This window comes from Beta vulgaris, chromosome 4, assembly GCF_026745355.1.
Source record: "Beta vulgaris subsp. vulgaris cultivar EL10 chromosome 4, EL10.2, whole genome shotgun sequence".
Taxonomy (NCBI): Eukaryota; Viridiplantae; Streptophyta; class Magnoliopsida; order Caryophyllales; family Amaranthaceae; genus Beta; species Beta vulgaris.
Window position 1 is genome coordinate 6,441,390 of NC_079205.1, and position 21,589 is coordinate 6,462,978.

General features: G+C 36.4%; 4 protein-coding genes across 6 annotated transcripts; 2 read left to right on the forward strand and 2 right to left on the reverse strand.

Moving 5' to 3' along the window:
- Positions 1–293: 293 nt before the first annotated feature.
- LOC104907085 (autophagy-related protein 18f) lies at positions 294–10,143 on the forward strand. 3 transcript variants are annotated; one of them, XM_010695956.4, is made up of 8 exons: positions 294–1,082; positions 5,492–5,938; positions 6,017–6,457; positions 6,754–6,978; positions 7,085–7,876; positions 7,967–8,118; positions 9,365–9,750; positions 9,885–10,143. In XM_010695956.4, exons 1-7 carry the CDS (start codon positions 873–875, stop codon positions 9,681–9,683), a joined length of 2,586 nt encoding a protein of 861 aa, XP_010694258.2. In that variant the 5' UTR covers positions 294–872; the 3' UTR covers positions 9,684–9,750; positions 9,885–10,143. The 3 variants fall into 3 exon arrangements, with proteins under 3 accessions (XP_010694258.2, XP_010694257.2, XP_010694259.2); XM_010695955.4 differs by having other exon boundaries at positions 295–1,082; positions 7,955–8,118; XM_010695957.4 differs by having other exon boundaries at positions 298–1,082; positions 7,955–8,118; positions 9,380–9,750.
- A 401-nt stretch (positions 10,144–10,544) lies between these two features.
- Positions 10,545–14,197, forward strand: LOC104907087 (probable galacturonosyltransferase 12). Its single transcript, XM_048642696.2, has 6 exons — positions 10,545–11,750; positions 11,947–12,002; positions 12,117–12,275; positions 12,466–13,056; positions 13,278–13,580; positions 13,675–14,197. The coding sequence occupies exons 1-6, from the start codon at positions 11,540–11,542 to the stop codon at positions 13,957–13,959; spliced, it is 1,605 nt and encodes a 534-aa protein (XP_048498653.1). The 5' UTR covers positions 10,545–11,539; the 3' UTR covers positions 13,960–14,197.
- A 30-nt stretch (positions 14,198–14,227) lies between these two features.
- Positions 14,228–15,413, reverse strand: LOC104907088 (hypothetical protein). Its single transcript, XM_010695960.4, has one exon. It carries the CDS (start codon positions 15,362–15,364, stop codon positions 14,252–14,254), a length of 1,113 nt encoding a protein of 370 aa, XP_010694262.2. The 5' UTR covers positions 15,365–15,413; the 3' UTR covers positions 14,228–14,251.
- Positions 15,414–17,770: 2,357 nt separating this feature from the next.
- On the reverse strand, positions 17,771–21,332 carry LOC104907089 (transcription factor ILR3). The gene is made up of 5 exons (XM_010695961.4): positions 20,936–21,332; positions 19,570–19,632; positions 18,930–19,007; positions 18,571–18,733; positions 17,771–18,467 (listed from the first exon to the last, which is right to left on the reverse strand). Exons 1-5 carry the CDS (start codon positions 21,085–21,087, stop codon positions 18,201–18,203), a joined length of 723 nt encoding a protein of 240 aa, XP_010694263.1. The 5' UTR covers positions 21,088–21,332; the 3' UTR covers positions 17,771–18,200.
- Positions 21,333–21,589: the final 257 nt, after the last annotated feature.

Here is a 21,589-nt window from a genome sequence, read left to right on the forward strand (position 1 = left end):
TTGATGAAGAAGGGATAAGGGAGGCTAGGATTTTAGAGAGAGAAAAGGAGAGGAGAGGCTAGGATTTTTTTTTTGAAAAATATATTAGCTCTATGTTTGATTAATCATGACCTTAACCCGATTTTTTTTTTTTTTGACCTTCATAAGATTCTCTAATAGACGTGTAGGGAGGTTTTAGTTTCAAGTTCAACAACTCAATTCCTATTCCCCTCAAATAAAAGACGTAAACATCGAGTCTCTTAATAATATTTAATAATCTTCTCTCATCAATTCTTTTATCTTCTAATTTTCCCCCCCTTTTCTATTTTCTTCCTTCATTATCTAATCATCAAAAAAAACAAAAACAAAACTGTTCCGTTTTCATCTTCCTCACTTTCTCTCTCTAAAACCTTCTCACACACGCAACTCATCAACTTCAACAAAGGGCAAAGAACCTTTCTATCTTCTCTACTAATTATATGATCGAACGTTTTTTTTAGTATATGATTTGATTATAAACTTTAATTAAATTAATTTCATCACTTATTTTTTTCTTCTAATTTTTTTTTTCAACCGTAAGTAAATACTGTACATTTGTTTATATTTATATTACCGATAATTATCTCTTCATTTTTTTTTACAAAACTATTTATATATTGGGGAAAGTAGAGTACATCTGCAGTTTTTGATGCTTGGAAATTGTGCTGTTAATTATCTGTTTTTGCTTAATTAGGGTTTGGTTAATTTTCAGTAATTTTGCCGGGTTTTTTTATTAATTTGAATTAAATTGGGGGAAGTTGTGTGAATATTGAGCTATAAAACATGAGTTTGTGATCAAGAAGAATTATATTATCCCAATTCAGTATTGTTACTGTTTTCTGTGAGAGGGGTTGATGAGGAGTGAAGGGAAGAAATCTCAGGGAGGAGTAGCAGCTGCTGCTACTTCTTCGGGCCGGGCGAACGGGTTTATTCCGAATTCGTTCCGGGCTATTTCGAGTTATCTGAGGATTGTTTCATCTGGTGCATCTACTGTGGCTTCGACGGTCCGATCAGCGGCTTCGTCGATTGTGTTGGATAGAGATGATGATGCCCGTTATGATCAGGTAGTTTGTCTTTCCTTATTTTGTTGTGTTGATTGATGTATTGTAGACTTGCAGTGGGGTAGATTATGCAACTTTAGTTGAGTTATTTATATGATCAATTTGAATATTATAGTTGTTAAGTGATATATTTTTACTTGGTATTTATTATTTGCAATTGTGTAACAATTTGTGTGGAAACAGAAATGTATGAGAAAAGGGAAGTTTGTTGTATTAGTTTTCTTGTTTACAAGTTTTGAGGTGAAGGAGATGGTAATGACTGATGAGGGTTAGAGGGAAGTTGTGTACTTGCTGGGCTGACAGTTTGTTGGTTTTCGATCTGATTTATGGCGGTTAAAGGTCAGGCGCGGATAATGTGAGTTGGAGTGATCATTTCTTCTAAGACTTGGGCACGCAAGGACATTTTACAGATAGCTAGGCGAATTTACTGCTGCTTTTGGGTTTTGCAGCACTGCAATTTGAAGGGATTTGATGAGTGCCTTTTTTTTCTATTGAGTGGAATCATAATTATGGGGCTGTTACGCAGGGTGGTTTTACAGCTTGTCAAGTACTGAGGTTGGAAGATGGTTATAACTTATAAGTACGGAACTAAGGATCAACTTAGTGCTCTCTAGTTTGTTGCTTTCTTTAGTTGGAGGGAAAAGATTTCCTGGTTCTAGTTTAGTGATAATGAGAAACAATACGGGGCTGTTTCTTCGGATGGTTTAATTATAGCAATATGAATACGAGCTTCATTCATTTGATGTGCTTTTGCAGATTATTTCGATTTCTGATTATTCTTTTTAGCTGAGTAACATAGACTGCTATATATTGGGAGAATGAATATGGAGTTGATTTATTGTCAGGTTTCTTGACTGAAGTCTATGCTATCGAGTATGATTTAGTGGTTTAAGACGGTAAGTCGGTAACACATCATTGTTTGAGCTATGTGAACTATAGATGTAGCACTAGTTGATGATAATTTTAATGATTCAAGTGGCAACATTCTCTTATTTATAGAATGTTGTTTAAATAGTGAAAACAAGTTGGAACAGAGCTATTCACGGTCCGGTGATGCTTGAGGTGACAGTTGAGGTTATTTTTTGATCAGACTTTCTGCCAAGCATTGAACTGTTTTTTGTTCACATCGTAATCCTTGAGAGGATTTATGTTTCGTCTCTAATCACTGGCATGAATGCTAATTCTCACGCGTGTGGAGATATGCTGTCAAAAACAGAATAGTGTTAGCCAATCTGCTGATATAGATGGAGCTGATGTATCTCTGATACTTAGACACCCAATGTTGCTCTCAAATGGTCTCTCCAAAATTTGACATTACAGTGTGAGATCTCTATTGTGGAGTCCTGATGTGACTGAAGTTTTGCCACTTGAAAATCATGCATATTCTGTTTCAAGAATACTTTACATTGATTTCTGAATGTGATGTGCCATGAGAACATCTTCGTCTATGATCCTGGTAGATGCAAAAGAGTAAGAATATTGTAGTGCATTGTGCAGGCTGCAGAAGGTGGTGAAAGATGACTTGGGCAGAATAAGACTATATGAACTTTATGGGTTATGATAATCAAGAGATGTGTATGGCCTTGATGGGAACTTTTATTATCATTATGCGGATTGAAGGCTGTGTCTTTTCTCTGTGTTTTATTGTGGAACTTAATTAAATTTTATGTGGACTTCATCTTGTTTGAAGTGTTGAAAATCAAAGGCTCTGCTATGCTCTTTGGAGCTTTAACTTATTACTGGCTGGGTTAGGGTTTGAGATGTGGGGCAATCAGGAGATGGTGAGAGCAAAGGAGCTTTAGCTTAATTCATACTTCCTCCGTTCCATAATAAGTGAAACACTTCTCTAAAAAAGCTCTCACATAAAAGAGAGAAGTGTTTCATTTATTATGGAACGGAGGAAGTATATGCTTAACAACTTTAATTTCCTGCATAATTGTGAGCTTGGTGCTCTATGATATGTTTCCTGTAGAAAGATTATAATGGACATGGACACATGATATATGCATGGAAAGGAAGCTAAACATCCATAAATATCACACCCAGGATTCCTCTTAATCTGTTACCTTATCGTAAAAACTGCTTTGTGGCCCTTAATCTCCAGAAAATGAAGAAATGGGGAAAAGAGATTTAATTTCATGAAAAGGGTGCTTAAGTAATTTGTTTAAGTTGACCTTGTTCATCTGGGTCCCCTTTGCACCTTAACCATATGTTCTATACTTCCATGCATGAGATCCCTGATCCTGATTAATACACAAGTAGCTCCTGATTCTTTGACATTCTCTTTGAAAAGCTAAAAAGCCCTTAATCTCTAGAAATGCAAGTATTAAAGATCAGAGTTTCACCCTTTTGTAAAGGCTGTATATATCTTACGCTCAATAAGTGGGTCTTTGATGGGGTATGCTGTGCGCTAAATTTTTGCTAGTTGTACGTTACCCACACATACTGCCTCTGTTCCTGGATTTGTTCTCACCTTTCCATCATGCTGCTATCCCAAATGTTTCTTCATATTCTAATTATAAGTCCCAGACAAATACTATTCCCTTCATCATATTCATATCTACCCTTTCCCTGTTATAGCAACACTTTCTTTTCTCTTCTTCTCTGTCTTGCTACTTTCAATTCTTTTAAAATGTCATTCTTAATCTTCGTATCAACTCAAGTGTGAAAAACTAAGGGCCCGTTCGGTATTACTGTGGTTTTTCTATTTTTTGGTTTTTTTTATTTTCAAAGTCATATGATATGTCTTATAATGAATAAAATATTAGGTTAAATTTATTGGGAACATGATGATTTTGGAAACTGACAACTAAAAAGTGAAAATCACTTTTTCTGGTTTCCTGTTTTTGGTTTTTAGTTTTCAAAAAAACTGAATACTGAAAAAAAAAAAAAATTGATAACGAACGGGCCCTAAGGGATGGAGGGTGCGTTACATGTAGTATACACAAGTGAAAAGGTTCTTGCAGAGTTCTATAAGTTTTAGGTTAGCTTTGCCTGAATCTTTATGTGGATTTCGCCATTGCCTTTAGAGAATCGAGCGTGGCACATTTTTATTCATTTATCACAACTCACATAAATGTGTTCATATTAGAATGTGTCATGCTTAGTTTTAAAAAGCGCGCCTAGGCCAGGGGCGAGTCAGGCACACTGCATTTGCCACTTATGTGGAAATGCGAGAGAGATGAGGAGATTTGAGTTCAAAACCGAAAAAACAAAATAGAATTTCTTGTAAATTAAAACTCACCAGGCTTTATGCTATAAATTCGACCAAGATCCCTCATTTAATTGCATAAAATTGCTTCAATTTAAATCGAAAACCAATAAGCCCCAATTTGGCGAAACCCTGATTTCCTCTGGTAAAAATTGACAATAGGATGTGACGTCGGTTTTCATGACAGACACTGCCAACTGGAAATTTTCCGTGGTTGCCGGCGCTTTATTCCTCAGGTAGCCGACGCCGGTAAAGGTTTTTGCAGGTGTTGTCGATTAACTCTTTTTCTTTTTGTGTTCTTCTTCTTCGATCTGGTTTCTGCCCATATCTTGAACATTTTTTTTTGTTGTGGTCCCCACTGGGAGTAAACTTTTACGTGAAAGTAAAGGATTGAGAGCCCTCATTTCTGTTTTTTCTGTTCTTTTTTTGTTGAATGTACTGTGGGGCTAGCTCCAGGTCACGGCCAAAGTTACTCTGATCAGATTTTTATTTTCAAATAATAACTAACTTTCTTTTTTGAGAAAAATATACTTCACAATTAGTATGTTCTTTTTATGCATTTTTAATGTATTTATCATATTGTTTGGAGTATAAATATGTTCTACAATTGATTTTAAAGTGTTTTGGCACCAAAAGTGCGCCTCACCTACAGCATGCGTGCGCCTTTGCCTTGCGCCTCCCTTTGCTTCGCGCTTTGCGTTTTGCACCTTGGTGCGCCTTGCGCCTTTTAAATTAAGGTGTGATGACATGAGCTGGAACTAGATTTATTGCTTGAGTAAGGACATTACATTGAATTGCTTCACAAATTCATACTCCCTCCTACTTCAAATAAATGTCTTGCCAGGCTTGGGAACACATTCTATATATCTTAGTAGGAAGTGTAGGCTTTTATGTAGACAGTTTCAAAGTAAGAACAAGAAAAATGATGAGAAGATAGTCGGTAGGGGTTCCATAGTGTGTGAGAGAGATGGGGTTATGGGGGTTCACACATGAGATTGGTAAAGGGAGTGTGTGAGGGAGATGGAGTTAAGGTAACTGTAAGTTTATTTCTGGACTTTTTTTTTTGAAGCGAATTCATTTGTGGACCTTTAAAATGCAAATAAGTACTTTTTCTCCTTATTAATGTCACCAAATTATTTTTTTGCTGCTTTCTTCTGAATTTTGGCAATAACTTCATAAATATATATTTGCACAAATGAAGGTACTTTGGGCTGGGTTCGACAAGTTGGAAGTTGAGGGAAACATTGCACGGCAGGTCCTGCTGCTGGGTTATCGATCTGGTTTTCAGGTATGGGATGTGGAGGAAGCTCACAACGTTCATGACTTGGTCTCCAAACATGACGGTCCTGTTTCATTTTTGCAAATGCTGCCAAAGCCACTGCCAGCTATGGCATCGGGAGACAAATTTTCTGATAGTCGTCCTCTGCTGGTAGTGTATACAGATGGATCTCGTCTTCTGGATGGAAAAAGTGCTTGCAATGGAAGCAATCCCAATTGCAGTGGTCCTGGGAATGGCCCCCATGGCCCTTCTAGTATTCAATTTTATTCTTTAACTTCTCAGTCTTATGTACATATTTTAAAGTTTAGAACAGTTATTTATTCTGTTCGGTGCAGTCCGCGGGTTATAGCTATTTCTCAGGCAGCTCAGGTAATCATCTGTTCCTTTTTAGATCTTCTTCTAGTATTGCAGAAGATAATGCTTAGGAATACTATTGTTTCATTTTAGGTGCACTGTTTTAATGCTGCTACCTTGGAGAGGGAATATACTATCCTCACGAATCCTGTTGTGACTGGCTATCCTGGTTACAGTGGCATAGGCTATGGACCACTTGCACTGGGTCCTAGGTGGCTGGCATACAGTGGGAATCCAATAGATGTGTCAAAGGCAGGTTGTGTCAGTCCACAGCATTTGACACCTTCAGCCACTTTTCCCAGTTCAGCACCAAATGGCAATCGTGTGGCTCAATATGCAGTAGATTCTAGCAAGCATCTTGCTGCAGGAATTGTGACCCTGGGGGATATGGGTTATAAAAAGCTGTCCCGGTATTGCTCGGAGCTACTACCTGATTCTAATTACTCAGTTCAATCTGGAAATACTGGAAGCAGAGTCAATGGCACTGTTAATGGGCATCACAGTCATCTGCATGACCTGGATAGTGCTGGAATGGTGTGCTTATTTAATTGTTAAAGTTGTTTGTCTTGCTTCTAAGCTTTTTACATTTAGGATTCATAGTTATAATGGTTTTGGGGGTATATATGCTTTAGAATTGGATATGCATATTTTTCATACCAAATAAAAAAGACTCCCAAAATCTTCTCCTCTCATACTCCAAGTACAAAAATTTGGGTGATTATGTACTCCAATCTTTTTGCTGATTAATTATAGATGTTTCTTGTATTTTTGGTTTGTGAAATTTCCAGTTATTGTGCTATCTAAATGTTTCAATACCATTTGTTTCTCAGGTCATTGTGAAAGATGTTATCAGTAAATCAGTGATCACCCAGTTTAAAGCACACAAGAGTCCTATTGCCGCATTATGTTTTGATCCCAGTGGGACCCTGTTGGTGACAGCTTCAGTTCAGGGCCATAACATTAATGTTTTCCGCATAATGCCTGGACATTCTGCATCCAATACAAGTGGATCCTGTTTGCATCTTTACAGACTGCAACGTGGTCTTACCAATGCGGTGAGGCTACTACTTCAGTCCATCTTTCTTTGGCCTTAGCCACTCTTGCCAAAATGATGGAACATTTCATCCTTTTCTGATGGTTATACCCCTCCATTGTCTGTAGATTATACAGGATATAACTTTCAGTAACGACAGCCGCTGGATCATGATAAGTTCCTCTAGGGGCACAAACCATCTGTTTGCTATCTCTCCTTTTGGTGGTACCGTGGATCTTCAGTTTGCAGAATCTAATGCTAATAGTAATGGATTTAGTGTTGTGAACAATTCAGTGGTTCCAAGGCTGCCTAAATCTGCTGTTCAAATGTTAAATCAGAACGATCTTTTTGTTTCTGGTCCACCTGTTACTCTGTCTGTTGTTAGCAGGATACGAAATGGAAATAACGGCTGGAAAGGAACTGTTAATGGTGCTGCAGCTGTTGCAACAGGCAAGAATAGTTCTTTCTCTGGTGTTGTTGCTGCAGCTTTCCATCTTTGCAAAGGCAATGACGTGAATGTTGATGCATTTGCTATGAAGTCTAAGTACCACTTGCTGGTGTTCTCTCCTTCTGGTAGTTTGATCCAATATGCACTGCGAGTTTCTCTTGGGCAAGACACATTAAATGCCGTTTCTGGAGTAGGTCCTGTTTATGGATCAGCTCCAGGCAATGATTCAAAATTGTTAGTTGAGGCCACTCGAAAATGGAATATATCTCATAAACGGAGGGAAAGAGAAGATAACTTTGATATTTATGGTGAAAATGGTACATCAGAATATACCAAAATATTTTGTGAGGGGACCAGAAACGGATATCGTGGTAGATCAAAGTTAAGTGCTGAAGAAAGAAATCAGCTTTATATTTCTGAAGCTGAATTGCAAATGCATGAACAGCAGGTTCCACTTTGGGCGAGACCTGAGGTATCTTATGGCATTTTAACTATACACATAATGTATAATCCGTGTAGATGCTTTATCTATTTCATTTAATTGTTACAGATTTACTTTCAGTCAATGATGAATGATGCCATCAAGGTAGACGGAGAAAACACTGGAGGGGAAATGGAGATTGAACGGATTCCTGTACGTACATTTGAAGCTAGGTCCAGGGATTTGGTTCCTGTTTCTGATTATGTGGATACTCCCAAACCTCTACCGGCCAGGTAATCTGTAGTCCTTCTATCTGTCTCCTTGTTTTTATGCTCTCTATATGGGGGTGGTGGACGGTGGTTTCTGGTGTTATTACCCGAATCAACTGTAAGCATGGTAATTTCCAGAAAGCAAGTTTTTACTATCTAACATGTCATGGATGTTTTAGAGGATGGAGGATTAGTGGTTATCTTGTCAAATGTTCAAACTCCGACGAAATATCAAATGTTTGGTTGGACCAAAAACACTTTAGAAATGATTTGACATGAAAACATTTTTCCAAAGTAGAACATAATTTAGAATTTACTTTGTTTATTTGGCTCCCTATACGAAAAGTTAGAGAGAATAGGAAAATTGAAAATGGAGGGAAGATAATGGATGGTAGAGAAGGGCATGATATAGAATAGGAAAATGTTTCATCCTTTGCTTTAGAAAGGCTCTACTGTTGGAAGGACTATTTCCCACCCTTTGAAAATTAAATTTTACCTTTTAGATTGGGAATTTGCTAATCACTTTTTTATTTTTCTCCATCCAAACACTTTCTTAGTTGGTTTTGTTAATGAATGTTGTTAAAAAATATACTACTGCCTCCAATTGTTGTTAGTTCTACTTTGATTTTCTCGTTTTTCGATGTACAACTTTGACCATTTATATCTTTCGTAAATTTTGTAGAAAGTTTATATTCTAAAAACACATATGGAGGAAAAATTAAAAACATATTTCCTCATTTCTTTTTTAGTTTGCACTGCTTTGACTTTCACGCCTGCAAATGCATACCTTTGACTAAAAATATGGAGGAAAAATAATACTTCCTCCGTTTTTTTTAGATGTTACACTTTCTATTTTAGGAAGTTTTATATTAGATGTTACACTTTTATTTTGGATAATAGCTTATCTCTCTCTCTCTCCTATCACGTGTTCACATGGGACCCTTTTGTTTTTCATTCTCTCTATCTCTCTCCTCTCCAAAAATTACCTAGGAGTCCGTGATTTGAAAAGTGTAACATCTAATAAAAAAACGGAGGAAGTATGTATATTGTGAATATATATACATTGACGCAAATCTAACAAGATGAGAGTAAAGTATGTGAATAATGTAAAAGTCACATTGTTGCAACTAACAAAGAGATAAGTGTGTTTATATGAGTATAGAGATACAGGTTATGGGGTATGTGATCGATCACAAGTCAAATTAGAACAATTAATAACAAATAGAGGGAGTATACTAATGTTAGGAGTATATTAATTGATGTTAAGCAGCTTTTCCTTGTCCAGAGTTGCTGCTGCAGATAGCAAGTTTGAATCACAGCAGCTGCCTCAGCTATGTAAGGTGCCTCAAGATGGGACTCTTTCAACCGGTAGCAAGGCACATGCACTCAGCCCGTTGACTGACATTGGTGTGGAACTCATTCTTGGCATTGGAGAAAACAAGGATGGTTCACGTAATCTTACAGATGCAACACTGGGCTATGTAAATACTAATGACTGCCCTGAAAGACTGTCGTCTGAGCTTGACATTGTAAATAATAGAGATAGAGAGAACCCGAAAATAGAAGCCCTGGTTCAAGTTTGTAAATAAACTATAGTGAAGCCTTGAAAATGGAGAATCAGTTTGAAGGCAAAGATTGAGAGTTTGATATAGAGAGGTAAATATGTATATGTTTTACTTTTGTGCTTCATCTCTCTGCTGTTTTCTTTTTCCTCTGCATTTTGCAGCCTTTTTTTTTTTTGAATAGAAACTTTTAGATTATCATTAATTGTTTTGCTTCATCTTCTACAGGATGCGGCAATTCTTTTATTCTCAAGGTGTTTGATAAGTTGTTCATGTCAATATTCATGGTGATTTCTTTAGAGAAGTAAGGCGTAACATCGTGGATAACTATGTTAAATGTTGTGATGTTGAGCAGTTTCGTTTTTATTGGATTTGTACATAATAGTTGGTCTTGTCAATAATATGCACTCTGTACATAATTGTACCTTGTTTAAGGTCTTTTTTTAATGATTAATTCTAATCTGACTACGGAGTTGTCATTTTCATAGTTGGAATTTGTGACGAGGTTCTTACTGGACTCTGAAATTGGGAAGTCTCTGCCTGTGGTTGGTTTATGATGGTACTTTTCTTTCATTTTACGAAAAGTCTTAGCCGAGACCGTCTCAATCAAGCAGTCTTAGTCATGTACTTGAGATGGCCAACCACAACGACGGTCTAGTCGACGTCGGTTGGACCACCGCCAAATTTTACATCATAATCGGATTCTTCTTCTCTCTCGTCTACTATATTCCTTTCATCCTTTCCGGTTCTTATCGCCTAGACCAACCACTATACCACTGCCATATGCATGGCTGCCGATTATAAGCATATATTTTTGCTACCCCAGTGCCATGCCCCCCCCCCCTCTCTCTCTCTCTTCATCTCTCGTCGGAAGCCATTAAATTTGGGTTGAACCACCTGAGAGGAACAAACGAGGAGAGAAAGTAAGGAAGGAAGAAGATGGAGGAAAATGAGGAACTCATATTCAAGGTTAGCGCGCGAAAAGGCATAAATGAGTATGGTGAGCAATCCACCATGCTCATATTTCTTCCCTTCATAAGCAAAAGCAAAATACAGGATTAGCAAACCATGCAAATGCAATAATGCAACATAACCAATTACCAATATAGATTAGTCCATAAGAAGAAAAAGGCTAAAAAGCAAACTATTATGAAAACCATAAAGCTAGTAATATAGTTACCTTCTTACTAAAGCATACTATTTCATCAGGCCAAATAGAGTGAAGTGTCATTTTCCTTTGTAGAAGCTCTGTTTCTATCAAAAATCTAACATAAATAAACTTCCTACGATGAATATTTATCTCTTTTAACCATAAACTTCCACATAAGCCCTTTGTATATTCTGAAGAAATGTAGAGTTAAAGAAAAGCAAATTGCCAAACAGCTCCTTCTTATCTGCTTCTTGTTTTACTATTATCCATCCAATCTTTCTTTTATCTCTTATAAAATTAAGACACAAAATCTGTCACGTTAATTTTGCAAGTCCCATGTCTCCATCTTCCAAACAACCATGTTATATGATTTTAAAACAATGGTCAAATATGCAAAGATACACAGAATTTTATATATGAATCCCACATGCTAAGCAAAGTTAGGTAACTGATAGGAACCTTGAACTACAACCTGAAGAATTTTCCTTTACACAATTCCTTTGTTTTTACATGTTATTACATTTTCAATGCATTACATACTCTCAACTTGAGTGTTGAGTTCTTCCCACATGTCAAAATAGCAAATAGAAAAACAAAAGGAACTAACTTTGGCGCGTTTTCCTTAAGATTTATTAGCTCAGGGGCCAGGGCTAGATTTGTATGTTCTGTGTTCTTTCATATCTTTGATCATTTCAGGTAGTGATATTGCAAACTTGTACATTCACAAATCACAATGCAGCTTCATATTTCGCCGAGTTTAAGGCATGTAACTGTTTTTCCTGGCAAAGGAGTCAGAGAGTTCATCAAAGTAAAAGCTGGTTCAAAGCGGTTTTCATATAGGATGGTGTTGTATTCCCTCCTGTTTTTCACATTTTTGCTGCGTTTCGTGTTTGTGATGACCGCTGTGGAAACAATTGATGGACAAAGAAATTGTTCTTCATTAGGTAACCTTCTTTTTCTAGCTTACAAATGTGAGTTTTTTGAGATTACTCTTTATTTGTTAATGATATGTATATGACTGAATATTAAACAACCAAGCTAAACAAACTATTAGTACTTATCTTATATTTTCAGTTATTTGATCTTTTTCTATTGATATAGGTTCATATACTAAACATGTTTGATGATGTTACTTGTTAGGTTGCTTGGGGAAAAGATTAGCGCCAAGGATTCTAGGAAGAACGTCTCCTTCAAGTGTAATCTCCTTTAAAACAAATTAATCTAATTTTATGGAATTTATTCTGGTAATATATTGTATCCTAATGAGACTAGAAGTTTTAAGATTTATCATTATAATCTACTTACTGCAGGTCCCAGAAGTGTTATATGAAGTATTTGAAGAACCAAGTCGAGTTATTGATGAGAAAAATCCGGGGTCAGATATCCCTCAGTCACTAGAAGAGTTTATGGCTGAAATGAGAGACAGTAGACCAGATGCCAGGACATTTGCTCTCAAGCTAAAAACAATGGTAATTGGTAAATCATTGCATAAACAGACATAATTCTGATTCCTGTCGGTCTTTTCATGATAATCTCGATTATGGGTTATTCTTGTGAAATTTTAACTTTACGCGCATAATTGCTATCAGAACAATCAGATGAGGAGAAACAATCAGTACTATTAAAAGCCTAATATAAACCTTGCAAGTAATTTTACAGGTGAACTATCTTGAACAAAGGACACGAACAGCCAAGATTCAAGAATATTTATATCGGCATGTAGCATCTAGCAGCATTCCAAAACAACTCTACTGCCTTACATTAAGGCTAGCAAATGAACACAGTATGAATTCAGCTGCTCGTCTTCAGCTGCCAAATCCGGAACAAGTCCCTTATCTAGTAGACAACTCTTTCTTCCACTTTGTTCTAGCCTCTGACAATGTATTAGCAGCCTCAGTCGTTGCAAATTCTCTTGTTCGTAATTCTCTCAAGGCTGAGAAGGTTGTTTTACACATTATTACTGATAAAAAGACCTACGCGCCTATGCAAGCTTGGTTCGCATTACATCCTTTGACACCTGCTGTCATTGAGGTCAAGGCATTGCACCAATTTGATTGGATTAGTAAAGGGAAAGTTCCTGTTATGGAGGCCATGGAAAAAGATCAAAAGGCTAGGTCACAATTTAGAGGTGGATCTCAAGCAATTGTGGCAAGCGATACTGAAAGACCTCATGTTATTGCTGCAAAGCTCCAAGCCATGAGTCCCAAGTATAACTCCATCATGAATCACATTAGAATACATCTCCCAGAGGTATATTCATTTTTCCTTTTACCAATTTATGATGCGTTCTCTTTACCTTAAAAAGTATTCGTTGTTGATAAGGTTTAATCAGGTATAAACATAAGGTGATTATAGAGCTTATCAGCTCCAATAAGGACTAATAAGTTCAGTTTATATCAGTTCTTAGTTGAAGGTATTATTAGGGGTAGTATTAGAAGTTCACAGTTCTCTGTTTCATGCATGACTTCCAGCTGTTCCCGAGCCTGAATAAGATCGTCTTCCTCGATGATGATATCGTAATACAGACTGATCTGTCACCCTTGTGGGACATTGATATGAATGGAAAGGTCAATGGAGCAGTACAAACATGTAGTGGAGATGATAAGTTTGTAATGTCAAAGAGACTCAAGAACTATTTGAACTTTTCTCATCCTTTGATAGCAAACAACTTCCACCCAGAGGAATGTGCTTGGGCTTATGGCATGAACATCTTTGATTTGAAGGCATGGAGGAATTCTAACATTACTGATTCCTATTATCAGTGGCTTCAACTAGTAAGTCTGATGATATTTAACAAGTTAATTACTAGACTAATTACCAGTATATATTACTGACTGATCACATTATATGATTTTATTTTTTACACAGAATTTGAAGTCAGACCTAAGTTTATGGCAGCTAGGCACATTACCACCAGGACTAATTGCATTCCATGGTAACGTTCATGTCATCGATCCCTTCTGGCATATGTTGGGTCTCGGATACCAAGAAAATACGAGTCTCATAGACGCCGAAAATGCTGGTGTTGTCCATTTTAATGGAAGGGCAAAACCTTGGCTTGATATAGCTTTTCCACAACTCAGGCCATTATGGGCTAGATACATAAACTTCTCTGACAAATTCATCAAGGGTTGTCATATTAGAGATGCTTGAGAATTACTTTTTTGATGAAATTGAGGTAAATACTCTTGTACATGAACTATGGGTGCCAGAAACCTGTGGAACAAAATGCAAGATGAAGAGGCAGAACAAGAAAGAAGTTATTTTTTTTACTTAAGATAAGGCTTCCTTAGATTAGGAGCTCTTTTTTTTTGTTCTTTTGATTTTTGTGTATACCCTCTTCTTATATTCTTTCAGTCTATAAATAAAGTACAATAATTTTGATGCATCATTCAGAGAAAATGTTTAGAACATGCAACCATAATCAAACATAATAATAGCTCAATCAACTTGCTTTCTTTCCTGTTACATTAGAAACTAAGTCCTTCAAAAATTTAGCTGATTTTGTGAGAGGTGAATTAACTGCCATAAGATTATACAAAACATTCTCAACTTCGATAATCGAAGGCCGAGTTTTGAATCTCGAAACCACCTTGAATTGATTTGCTTCTCCTTCTTCTTCTTCCACTAAAACATTCCATTTCTCTCCACTCACTATGCCATCTCTAACATACTTAAAAACCACTCCATTTTTCTTACTTAAAATCCCTCTAACTTCCAATCCTAGGAATGCATAAACCACATCAAATGAACCAACAAAACTACTCAAATCACCAAAATTGCCCTCTTCCTCAAATGCCCATTTGGGGTTAAACAACACCAAAGGGGTTGAATACAAACTGTCACTAGCTAACTTCATAACTGTCAACTGTGAAGAATTTGGCGCCAAAAATACAGCCACATCAGCAGAATTCAAAATTCTGTTATCAACTGTCATAACAGTAGTAAGCTCTATGTGTTCAACTAAGCCAAATTTAAGACCTTTAAAAGCTTTTACTCCACTAGCCAATGAAGTGGGATTAGGCCAAACGAACAACATTTTAACTGAAGAGCCCTTTCTCTTGAGTTGAAGGTCCCCAAAAACGTCGAAAGCGAGTTGGGTGAGTGATTCAGGGGAATCATCAATCAATGGTATTTCAACTCTAAATCTTGGTTGCTTTTGTTTCTTGATTTTGCCAGTGAGTTTAGGATTGTTAAGCGGCTTTTGTAAGGCGGTCGAGAGGCTAGTTTTGGCTTGGAGAATGGCATCTTCTTTGGAAGTTGGTGGTGAAGGGGAAGAAGAGTTAGAGAGGGAAGAATGAATGGAGGGAAGTGAGTGTTTTGGTATGTTTAGAGGTTTCTTAAAAATGAAAGTTTTTAAGACAGGATGATATGTGTGATTGGGAAATGATGGAAGAGAATAAAATGGGATTTTGGAAGGAGAAAATGGGAGAGGAGTATAAGGAAATTTTGTGGTTTGAATGTGGATTTTGAGAAGGTTGGAAGCCATTGAAAATTGTTTCTGAGTTGATGTTTTGAATTTTGAAAGGGGTGTTAATGTTATCATCAATAGGATCATAATTCATAAGAAAGTGCAAATATTGGTATAAAGGATAAGGTGGAGGAGAGGCTTCTCAGCCTCACATTTAAACCTTTGGTTTTTGTGGCCCTTTTACTCAACAATATTGTGCTTATAAACCCATTTATCAAATCTGGCCAAGTTGTAGCCCATGAAAAAAAATGTAGTCTTTAAATAACTACACCTTTTATTATACATCTAGATGTATACTGTACTGTGAGTGTAGTACATTTAAAACTATTTCTTTTGCTCATTGTTCATTTGAAAACTATATATGAGCAAAATTTGCATAATAGAGAGAACTCCGAATAAAGAGAAAAAAGAACTTGAGTATACCATATACATAATATATTCGGGTGTACAAGAAATGTTGTTTCTTACATAAGAAAACCTAGATGTATAATGTGATGCTGCTAAAGTTTATGGACCAGTTCCCAAAAAAAAAAAGTTTGTGGGTCAGCTTAGTCATTTAATACATGGATGACGCATGTGAAACTTAGTAAAGACATGTGGGTGATTTACTTTGCAAGGATGGAATTGTAATTGTTTGATAGTTGGCTAAGTAGTGACTAGTGAGCCATTTTTTTTTTTTAAAGGATTAGTTCGGTTGTAATTTTTATTAGCTCGCACCTCTGTTTTCAGCTATAGTTCCTCTCTACTTGCTGAAATCATGGTTCTTAGGAATGGATTTGTATCATCATTATTGAAAAAGCCTTTTTATATAGGACCGTCTAATAAAGCGTGTAAAGCAATCAACAGCATACGACTCCACTTTTTAAAGGGTCTAAAAGTCTTAATTTCCACTTGTTATAAAGAAAGGAATTCTACAATGCACAATTACTTAACTACTCAGAGAGAAAAGTTGTTGAATGATTAATAACTAAACTAAAGTAAACTAAATGGCAAGAGATGGGAATTTATCATATAATAATTAAAGGTCTACGGCGTTTGAGCGGTCCACCATGCTTATACCAATTAAGAGGGTTCAGAAAACTAATAATACTAAGATATAGGGTCGAGCAATTAGAGTAGGCGTTAATCTTATCATCTTATGGTCGGGTCTTAACCCTCTCAAGACAACATATGTAGTCAAGTCACATCATATAAAATTCATCCATTCTGATTTACAATAAGAAAGCAATTAATTTATTATAAATGCAACACTTCCTCCATTCTGAATTGAATAAAACTCTTCTTTTTTATGTGAAAGCTTTTTAAGAAAATTCTTTCATTTATTTCAAAACGGGTGAAATATATTAATAAACATTAATACAATCATTACCTGTGCATATTGTTAATCATAACATATTATTGCATGCAGGACAACATATTGTTAATCATAACATATTATTGCATGTAGGACACTAGTGTAATTGATTAATTTAGTATCAAACACACTACTCCCTCTGTCCCATAATATAGTGCTTGTTTCTTTTTTACACGGTCTCCAAGACGTAACTTTGACCTTTAATATCTTCAATTTCGTATTAATAAAAAATATAAAAAGTTAACATTATGAAACTATACATTGAGACGAATCTAACAAGATCCCACATGAATACATTTTTTTATATATACAAATGAGAATATTCGGTCAAAAATTTTAAAATTTGACCTACCAAAAATGAAGTAGGCACTATATTATGGGACGGAGGGAGTAATAAGTAATAACGCAGCCCATGCATATAAAATAATTTCATCTGCCATCGTGCAAGACTTTTCCAAGTTATTGGTAATCGCTGATTTTGGGCAGAAAGCACTCCAACTTAGACCAAAGAAGCTTCGAGTTGTATCACGCGACGCGTGCTTACCTATCATTTGCTGCTATTTTACTTTGTCACGTCCTCAAACAACGAAAATTCAATTATGGCACCAACCTTTTTTACCAAAAACAAAACCTACCCCCACTATCTACATTAACATTAGTACTAGATAGCAACCACACTTACCTCATCTTCAAATCTAGAAAAGACCCATGTAAGATTGCATAATATATGTGGAAACTCTACAAATAAAGTTTGCACATTTTTGTAGTGCAGTTTCACCGACCATTACAAGGCAAACCAAAACTTTCGGATTCAGCAGGTTCCAACTAGGTAAATGTAGATGTGATAAAGAATAATGCATAGTTAAGATGTGGGATCAACAGATAAATAGATGACAGATTTTCGAGATACCCCGAAATGGCAACATGAGTGATGTACAGTATTTCAAGACGGAGATAGTACAATACATGTAGCAAAGAGGAGCAGTTTCGTAAATGAACAATATATTCGAGTTGTGTTCCTCAGTTGAGCAACGACTTGTCACATAAAACTAAATTTATAATGCCAACGCCTTAATCACAATAAGACAGGATCGGCTACATGAGCCAAACCTTAAATTTATTATAAACATGAACTTGAATTTCCAATAGAAGCAAGTCAACATGACATTGCATTTACTTGTTCTTCCAGCGACCTTATAAAGGTTCAAAGAATCGCTTACATTCAAAACAATGAAGCCCAGGTAGAATCTAAGACTAGTCAACCAAGGGCAAAAGAACCAATTTACAGGATGGGATGGATAAAACAGGAGAAAAAATTACTAATTCAGACATTTTTACACTTTCATTTTTAACCATCAGAAGCGGCATATTCATTGAAGTTCCACTGTTAAGATACACATTCCACATCTCATCACATGTAGTTTGTTAGTAGACTTCAGCACACAAAATAGTGCACAGTCAAATGGCAAATTGACAATTGAACCCAAAAAGAAGAGAAAGAGAGGGAGGGAAGGGAGAATCATTAAGGCATGATAGTAAATCTGAACAAAGGCCTAAGGACATAACCAATTAAGCCACTGGTGGACGGAGCACGTGATCTTGTGATGTATCGACTGAAGCTGGAGGCATGAACTGCCACATGGCAACTCCTGGGTATCCCATGAATGGCACCAACTTGCCCCCCGGAGCTTGAGCTGGGGGAGCAAAAGCAGCTGGGATAGCAGTTGGGCCTGGAAGGTATCCAGGTTGGGTGTTCATGGTCTTCAGCTGCTGCTCTAACTTGTCCTTCTCGGCTTTCAGCCTCTGCTTCTCATCTCGGAGCTCATTCTTCTCAGTCTACAGAGAACAAAAGGCAAATTTAGCCACTTTGGAATAACTACCAAAAAGGTAAGCTGCAAGAGAAGTTCTCTAGTGACTAGAAATGGTAGAGTATACAGACCTTCAATTCCTTGATCTTCTCCTGTAAACTCGAATTTGAGTCCTTCAACTTTTGGGCTTCACTCCTTAATTGAGTCACCATTCGGACAGCATCAATTAAAATGGCTGCCTTGTCGGTCTTGGGGGTTCTACCAGGTTCCAATATTGAACCTAATTCCATAAACCTACACATGATTTTATAACATTATTTCACACACAAGCAAACTAGCATATGAAGTATATTACAAGCAACAAGCACCCCAATACCCATCATGCATCCTGCAGTAAGCAATTCAGACACATAGCTATCTCTATTCAACACAAACCAGTAATTAACAGACATACTCGAAACAATCATAGAAAAGAGGAGCGAGAACTAACTTGTCATTAAGCCGGTCCCTACGTGCCTTCTCCCTGCAAGCTTTGGAGCTAGATGGAGCACATGATTCAGATCTTCCCCTGTAATATGGGGAAAAGTCAGCTTGTGACAAGTGAACAAGATAAGACGAAGCACTATCATTATCCCAAATACCTTACCATAACAACATTCTCTAGGTGCCTCACACGAGGCTCCCAACAAACAAACATAGTGTTGGTTAGTGAGGAAAAAAAGGGAAACGCCAAGCCATAAATAAACAATATATTAGTTAAGCCCTAAGTCAGTAAGTGATCTGATACTATCTGCTTAGTTATCATATCATCATAAACTAAAATAAGATGCCACTTAAACTCCCTCGCCATGGCAAAAATAGCACTAAACTGCAAGGAGGGCAGACAATCACAAGACCACAGTCTATGATGCTGATCCAAGCATTCATATCAGTCTATCATCGTCAAGGACAAAGAATTTATCAGTTTGATCCATTCTTACAGACTTATTTGATCTTTTCTAAAATAATCTATAGGTCATACCTCAAATAGCTAAATAACAATTTTCTCCAAATATCAGAAACTGCAGAATGTCAATCAATTATCAAAGAGCAATATATCTATAAAGATAGAAAGAGGACACAAACTATACCTCTTTTTTGAGTTATTCTCCTTGAGGCCCTCTGAATCACCATAAGTTCCATCTATATCCGCACTGAATAAAACAAGCAAAAGCTAAGAATCAGAGAACACTTATATATAGAGTGCAGAACACGAGCGTACTTCAGAAAGTTATAACCAACATCAGTTATATCATGTTTGCATAGACCAACATGAAAAACTGTTTATTAAACCTAGATTGTACAGTTTCAGCATTCTTACTAGGGAACAAGGAGAGATTTTTCCCAAAACAAAAGCTAAACTTATCCCAGGAGCAAGCACTTCATCTTGGGTCAAAGTGTGCAAGATGAATTACCAATGTGTAACTTCATAATTCAAAGTAGAGATGGAGATATGAAAGCCATGTATCTAAATCTTCAGGTCAAAAACAGTTTTCAATAGGTATATGCTATAAGAGAGCAACTTATCATAATCCATTTCTATTGATAATTTTCACCTAAAATTTTGGATCCAGAAATTCAGTTCTCCCCAAATATACACAACAGTCAAGTCACTTTTATCATACTCAAATTCTTCACCTATCTTGTCCAACTCATGTCATACCTGTGTCAACATGGGTATGATCCTTCAAAAACAGAAAACCTAGAAAATTCTAGACATTTCTGTCGGACACCGTCAATGAGTCAGGACACTTCAAGTAGCCTAACTAATCGCCAACCAGAATCTTAGCAATGTACCGAATAAACCGAAATGATCATTAGCTACATTCCAGAGAACAACACAGAGTGATGTCTCCAGAGATATTCCACTCAACAATGTAAAAACATCAGTTCAAGCTTGTTGAAGACGCAGCAAATGTATATAAAGATAGAAAGATCAAACAAGAAAACCCCAGCTCCCTTGTAAAAGTAACTACTCCACTAATCCAAACTATTCAAAAGACACTATTAAATCAGCTAATAATTGCATCATTCATCCATAGTCCATACAACAATAACTAAACACAATAAACTTGTATCATCCAGAATTCCTATTTTACATACGTGTTCAAATAACAAACATTACTGAAACTGATATCAAATACCCAAATTATCAATATTGCAACCCTATAATTAGTTTGATCAAGTTCAATAAAAGGGCAAAACAAAACAAAAAAAATCAGTAAAGAGGCACAATCAAAAGTAACAAAAAATCCCAAATTAATCATCCAATCAACAAAAACACCCCATGAAACAATAAATACACAAATGGGTATTTCCAAAAGTTTCAATCTTTACCCAAATAAACCCACAAAATCATCAAGTGGGGTCCCAAATCAAAACCCTAGCCTCACAAAAATTCACAAGAAAATCACCCAAAAATTAATTACGAAGAACACACAAAAAAAAAGGGTGTACCTGACATTAATTGGAACAGTCAAAGCTTGCTGCAATTGACAATTATTGAAGGCAGAATTAGGGGCAGCAAAATTGCAATCAGGAACAGAGATCTGAATTTCATCCATATAAGAATAATCATACAACCAATTAGGGTTTTCTTGAGAAACCATCTCCGATGAGTCGCCGGAAAATTCCGGGAAGAGGGTTGAATTTTCCGGTGAGTTTAGGAGAGAGAAAGAGAGGGTTTTCGGGGGTAGGGTGGAGAGAGAAAACGGTGGAGAAGAGGTTATTTTATTTTTATTTATTAATTAAGGGGTAAGTGATTTGATAATAATAATATAATTTTGTACTTATTATGGATTGGAAGTGTCAAAAAGGAGATGAGAATCTGTTGTTGTTTGTGAATTGTGATTTGTGAGTGTTGATAAAAGAGTGGAAATTAGGGGAATTATTCTAATTTCTAGCTATGTTTCGGATTCTATTAAACATCAACCATTTATCACTATCCATAAAAGAGGAACTTTCGTTGAGAGAACGTGTCCTCCCCATGTTCATGGGCTTCTAAGCCCATCCTATCAAATTTTCTGTATAAAAAGTATTATTATTTTTTTATTTGTAGGTATATGATACATCCAGCTTCTAAATAAATTGAAATATTTCTCTATTTTATGT

Excerpts from the sequence above, each read along its gene's own strand:
- LOC104907089 (XM_010695961.4), bottom strand. The coding sequence starts at position 21,087 with ATGGTTTCTCAAGAAAACCCTAATTGGTTGTATGATTATTCTTATATG. Across the intron at positions 19,008-19,569 it reads GAGAATAACTCAAAAAAGAG|GGGAAGATCTGAATCATGTG; the intron begins GTATAGTTTGTG and ends CCCATATTACAG. Across the intron at positions 18,468-18,570 it reads AGAAGATCAAGGAATTGAAG|ACTGAGAAGAATGAGCTCCG; the intron begins GTCTGTATACTC and ends TGTTCTCTGTAG.
- LOC104907085 (XM_010695955.4), top strand. The coding sequence starts at position 873 with ATGAGGAGTGAAGGGAAGAAATCTCAGGGAGGAGTAGCAGCTGCTGCT. Across the intron at positions 1,083-5,491 it reads ATGATGCCCGTTATGATCAG|GTACTTTGGGCTGGGTTCGA; the intron begins GTAGTTTGTCTT and ends GCACAAATGAAG. Across the intron at positions 6,979-7,084 it reads AACGTGGTCTTACCAATGCG|ATTATACAGGATATAACTTT; the intron begins GTGAGGCTACTA and ends CATTGTCTGTAG.
- LOC104907087 (XM_048642696.2), top strand. The coding sequence starts at position 11,540 with ATGCAGCTTCATATTTCGCCGAGTTTAAGGCATGTAACTGTTTTTCCT. Across the intron at positions 12,003-12,116 it reads GAAGAACGTCTCCTTCAAGT|GTCCCAGAAGTGTTATATGA; the intron begins GTAATCTCCTTT and ends TACTTACTGCAG. Across the intron at positions 13,581-13,674 it reads ATTATCAGTGGCTTCAACTA|AATTTGAAGTCAGACCTAAG; the intron begins GTAAGTCTGATG and ends TTTTTTACACAG.
- LOC104907088 (XM_010695960.4), bottom strand. The coding sequence starts at position 15,364 with ATGATCCTATTGATGATAACATTAACACCCCTTTCAAAATTCAAAACA.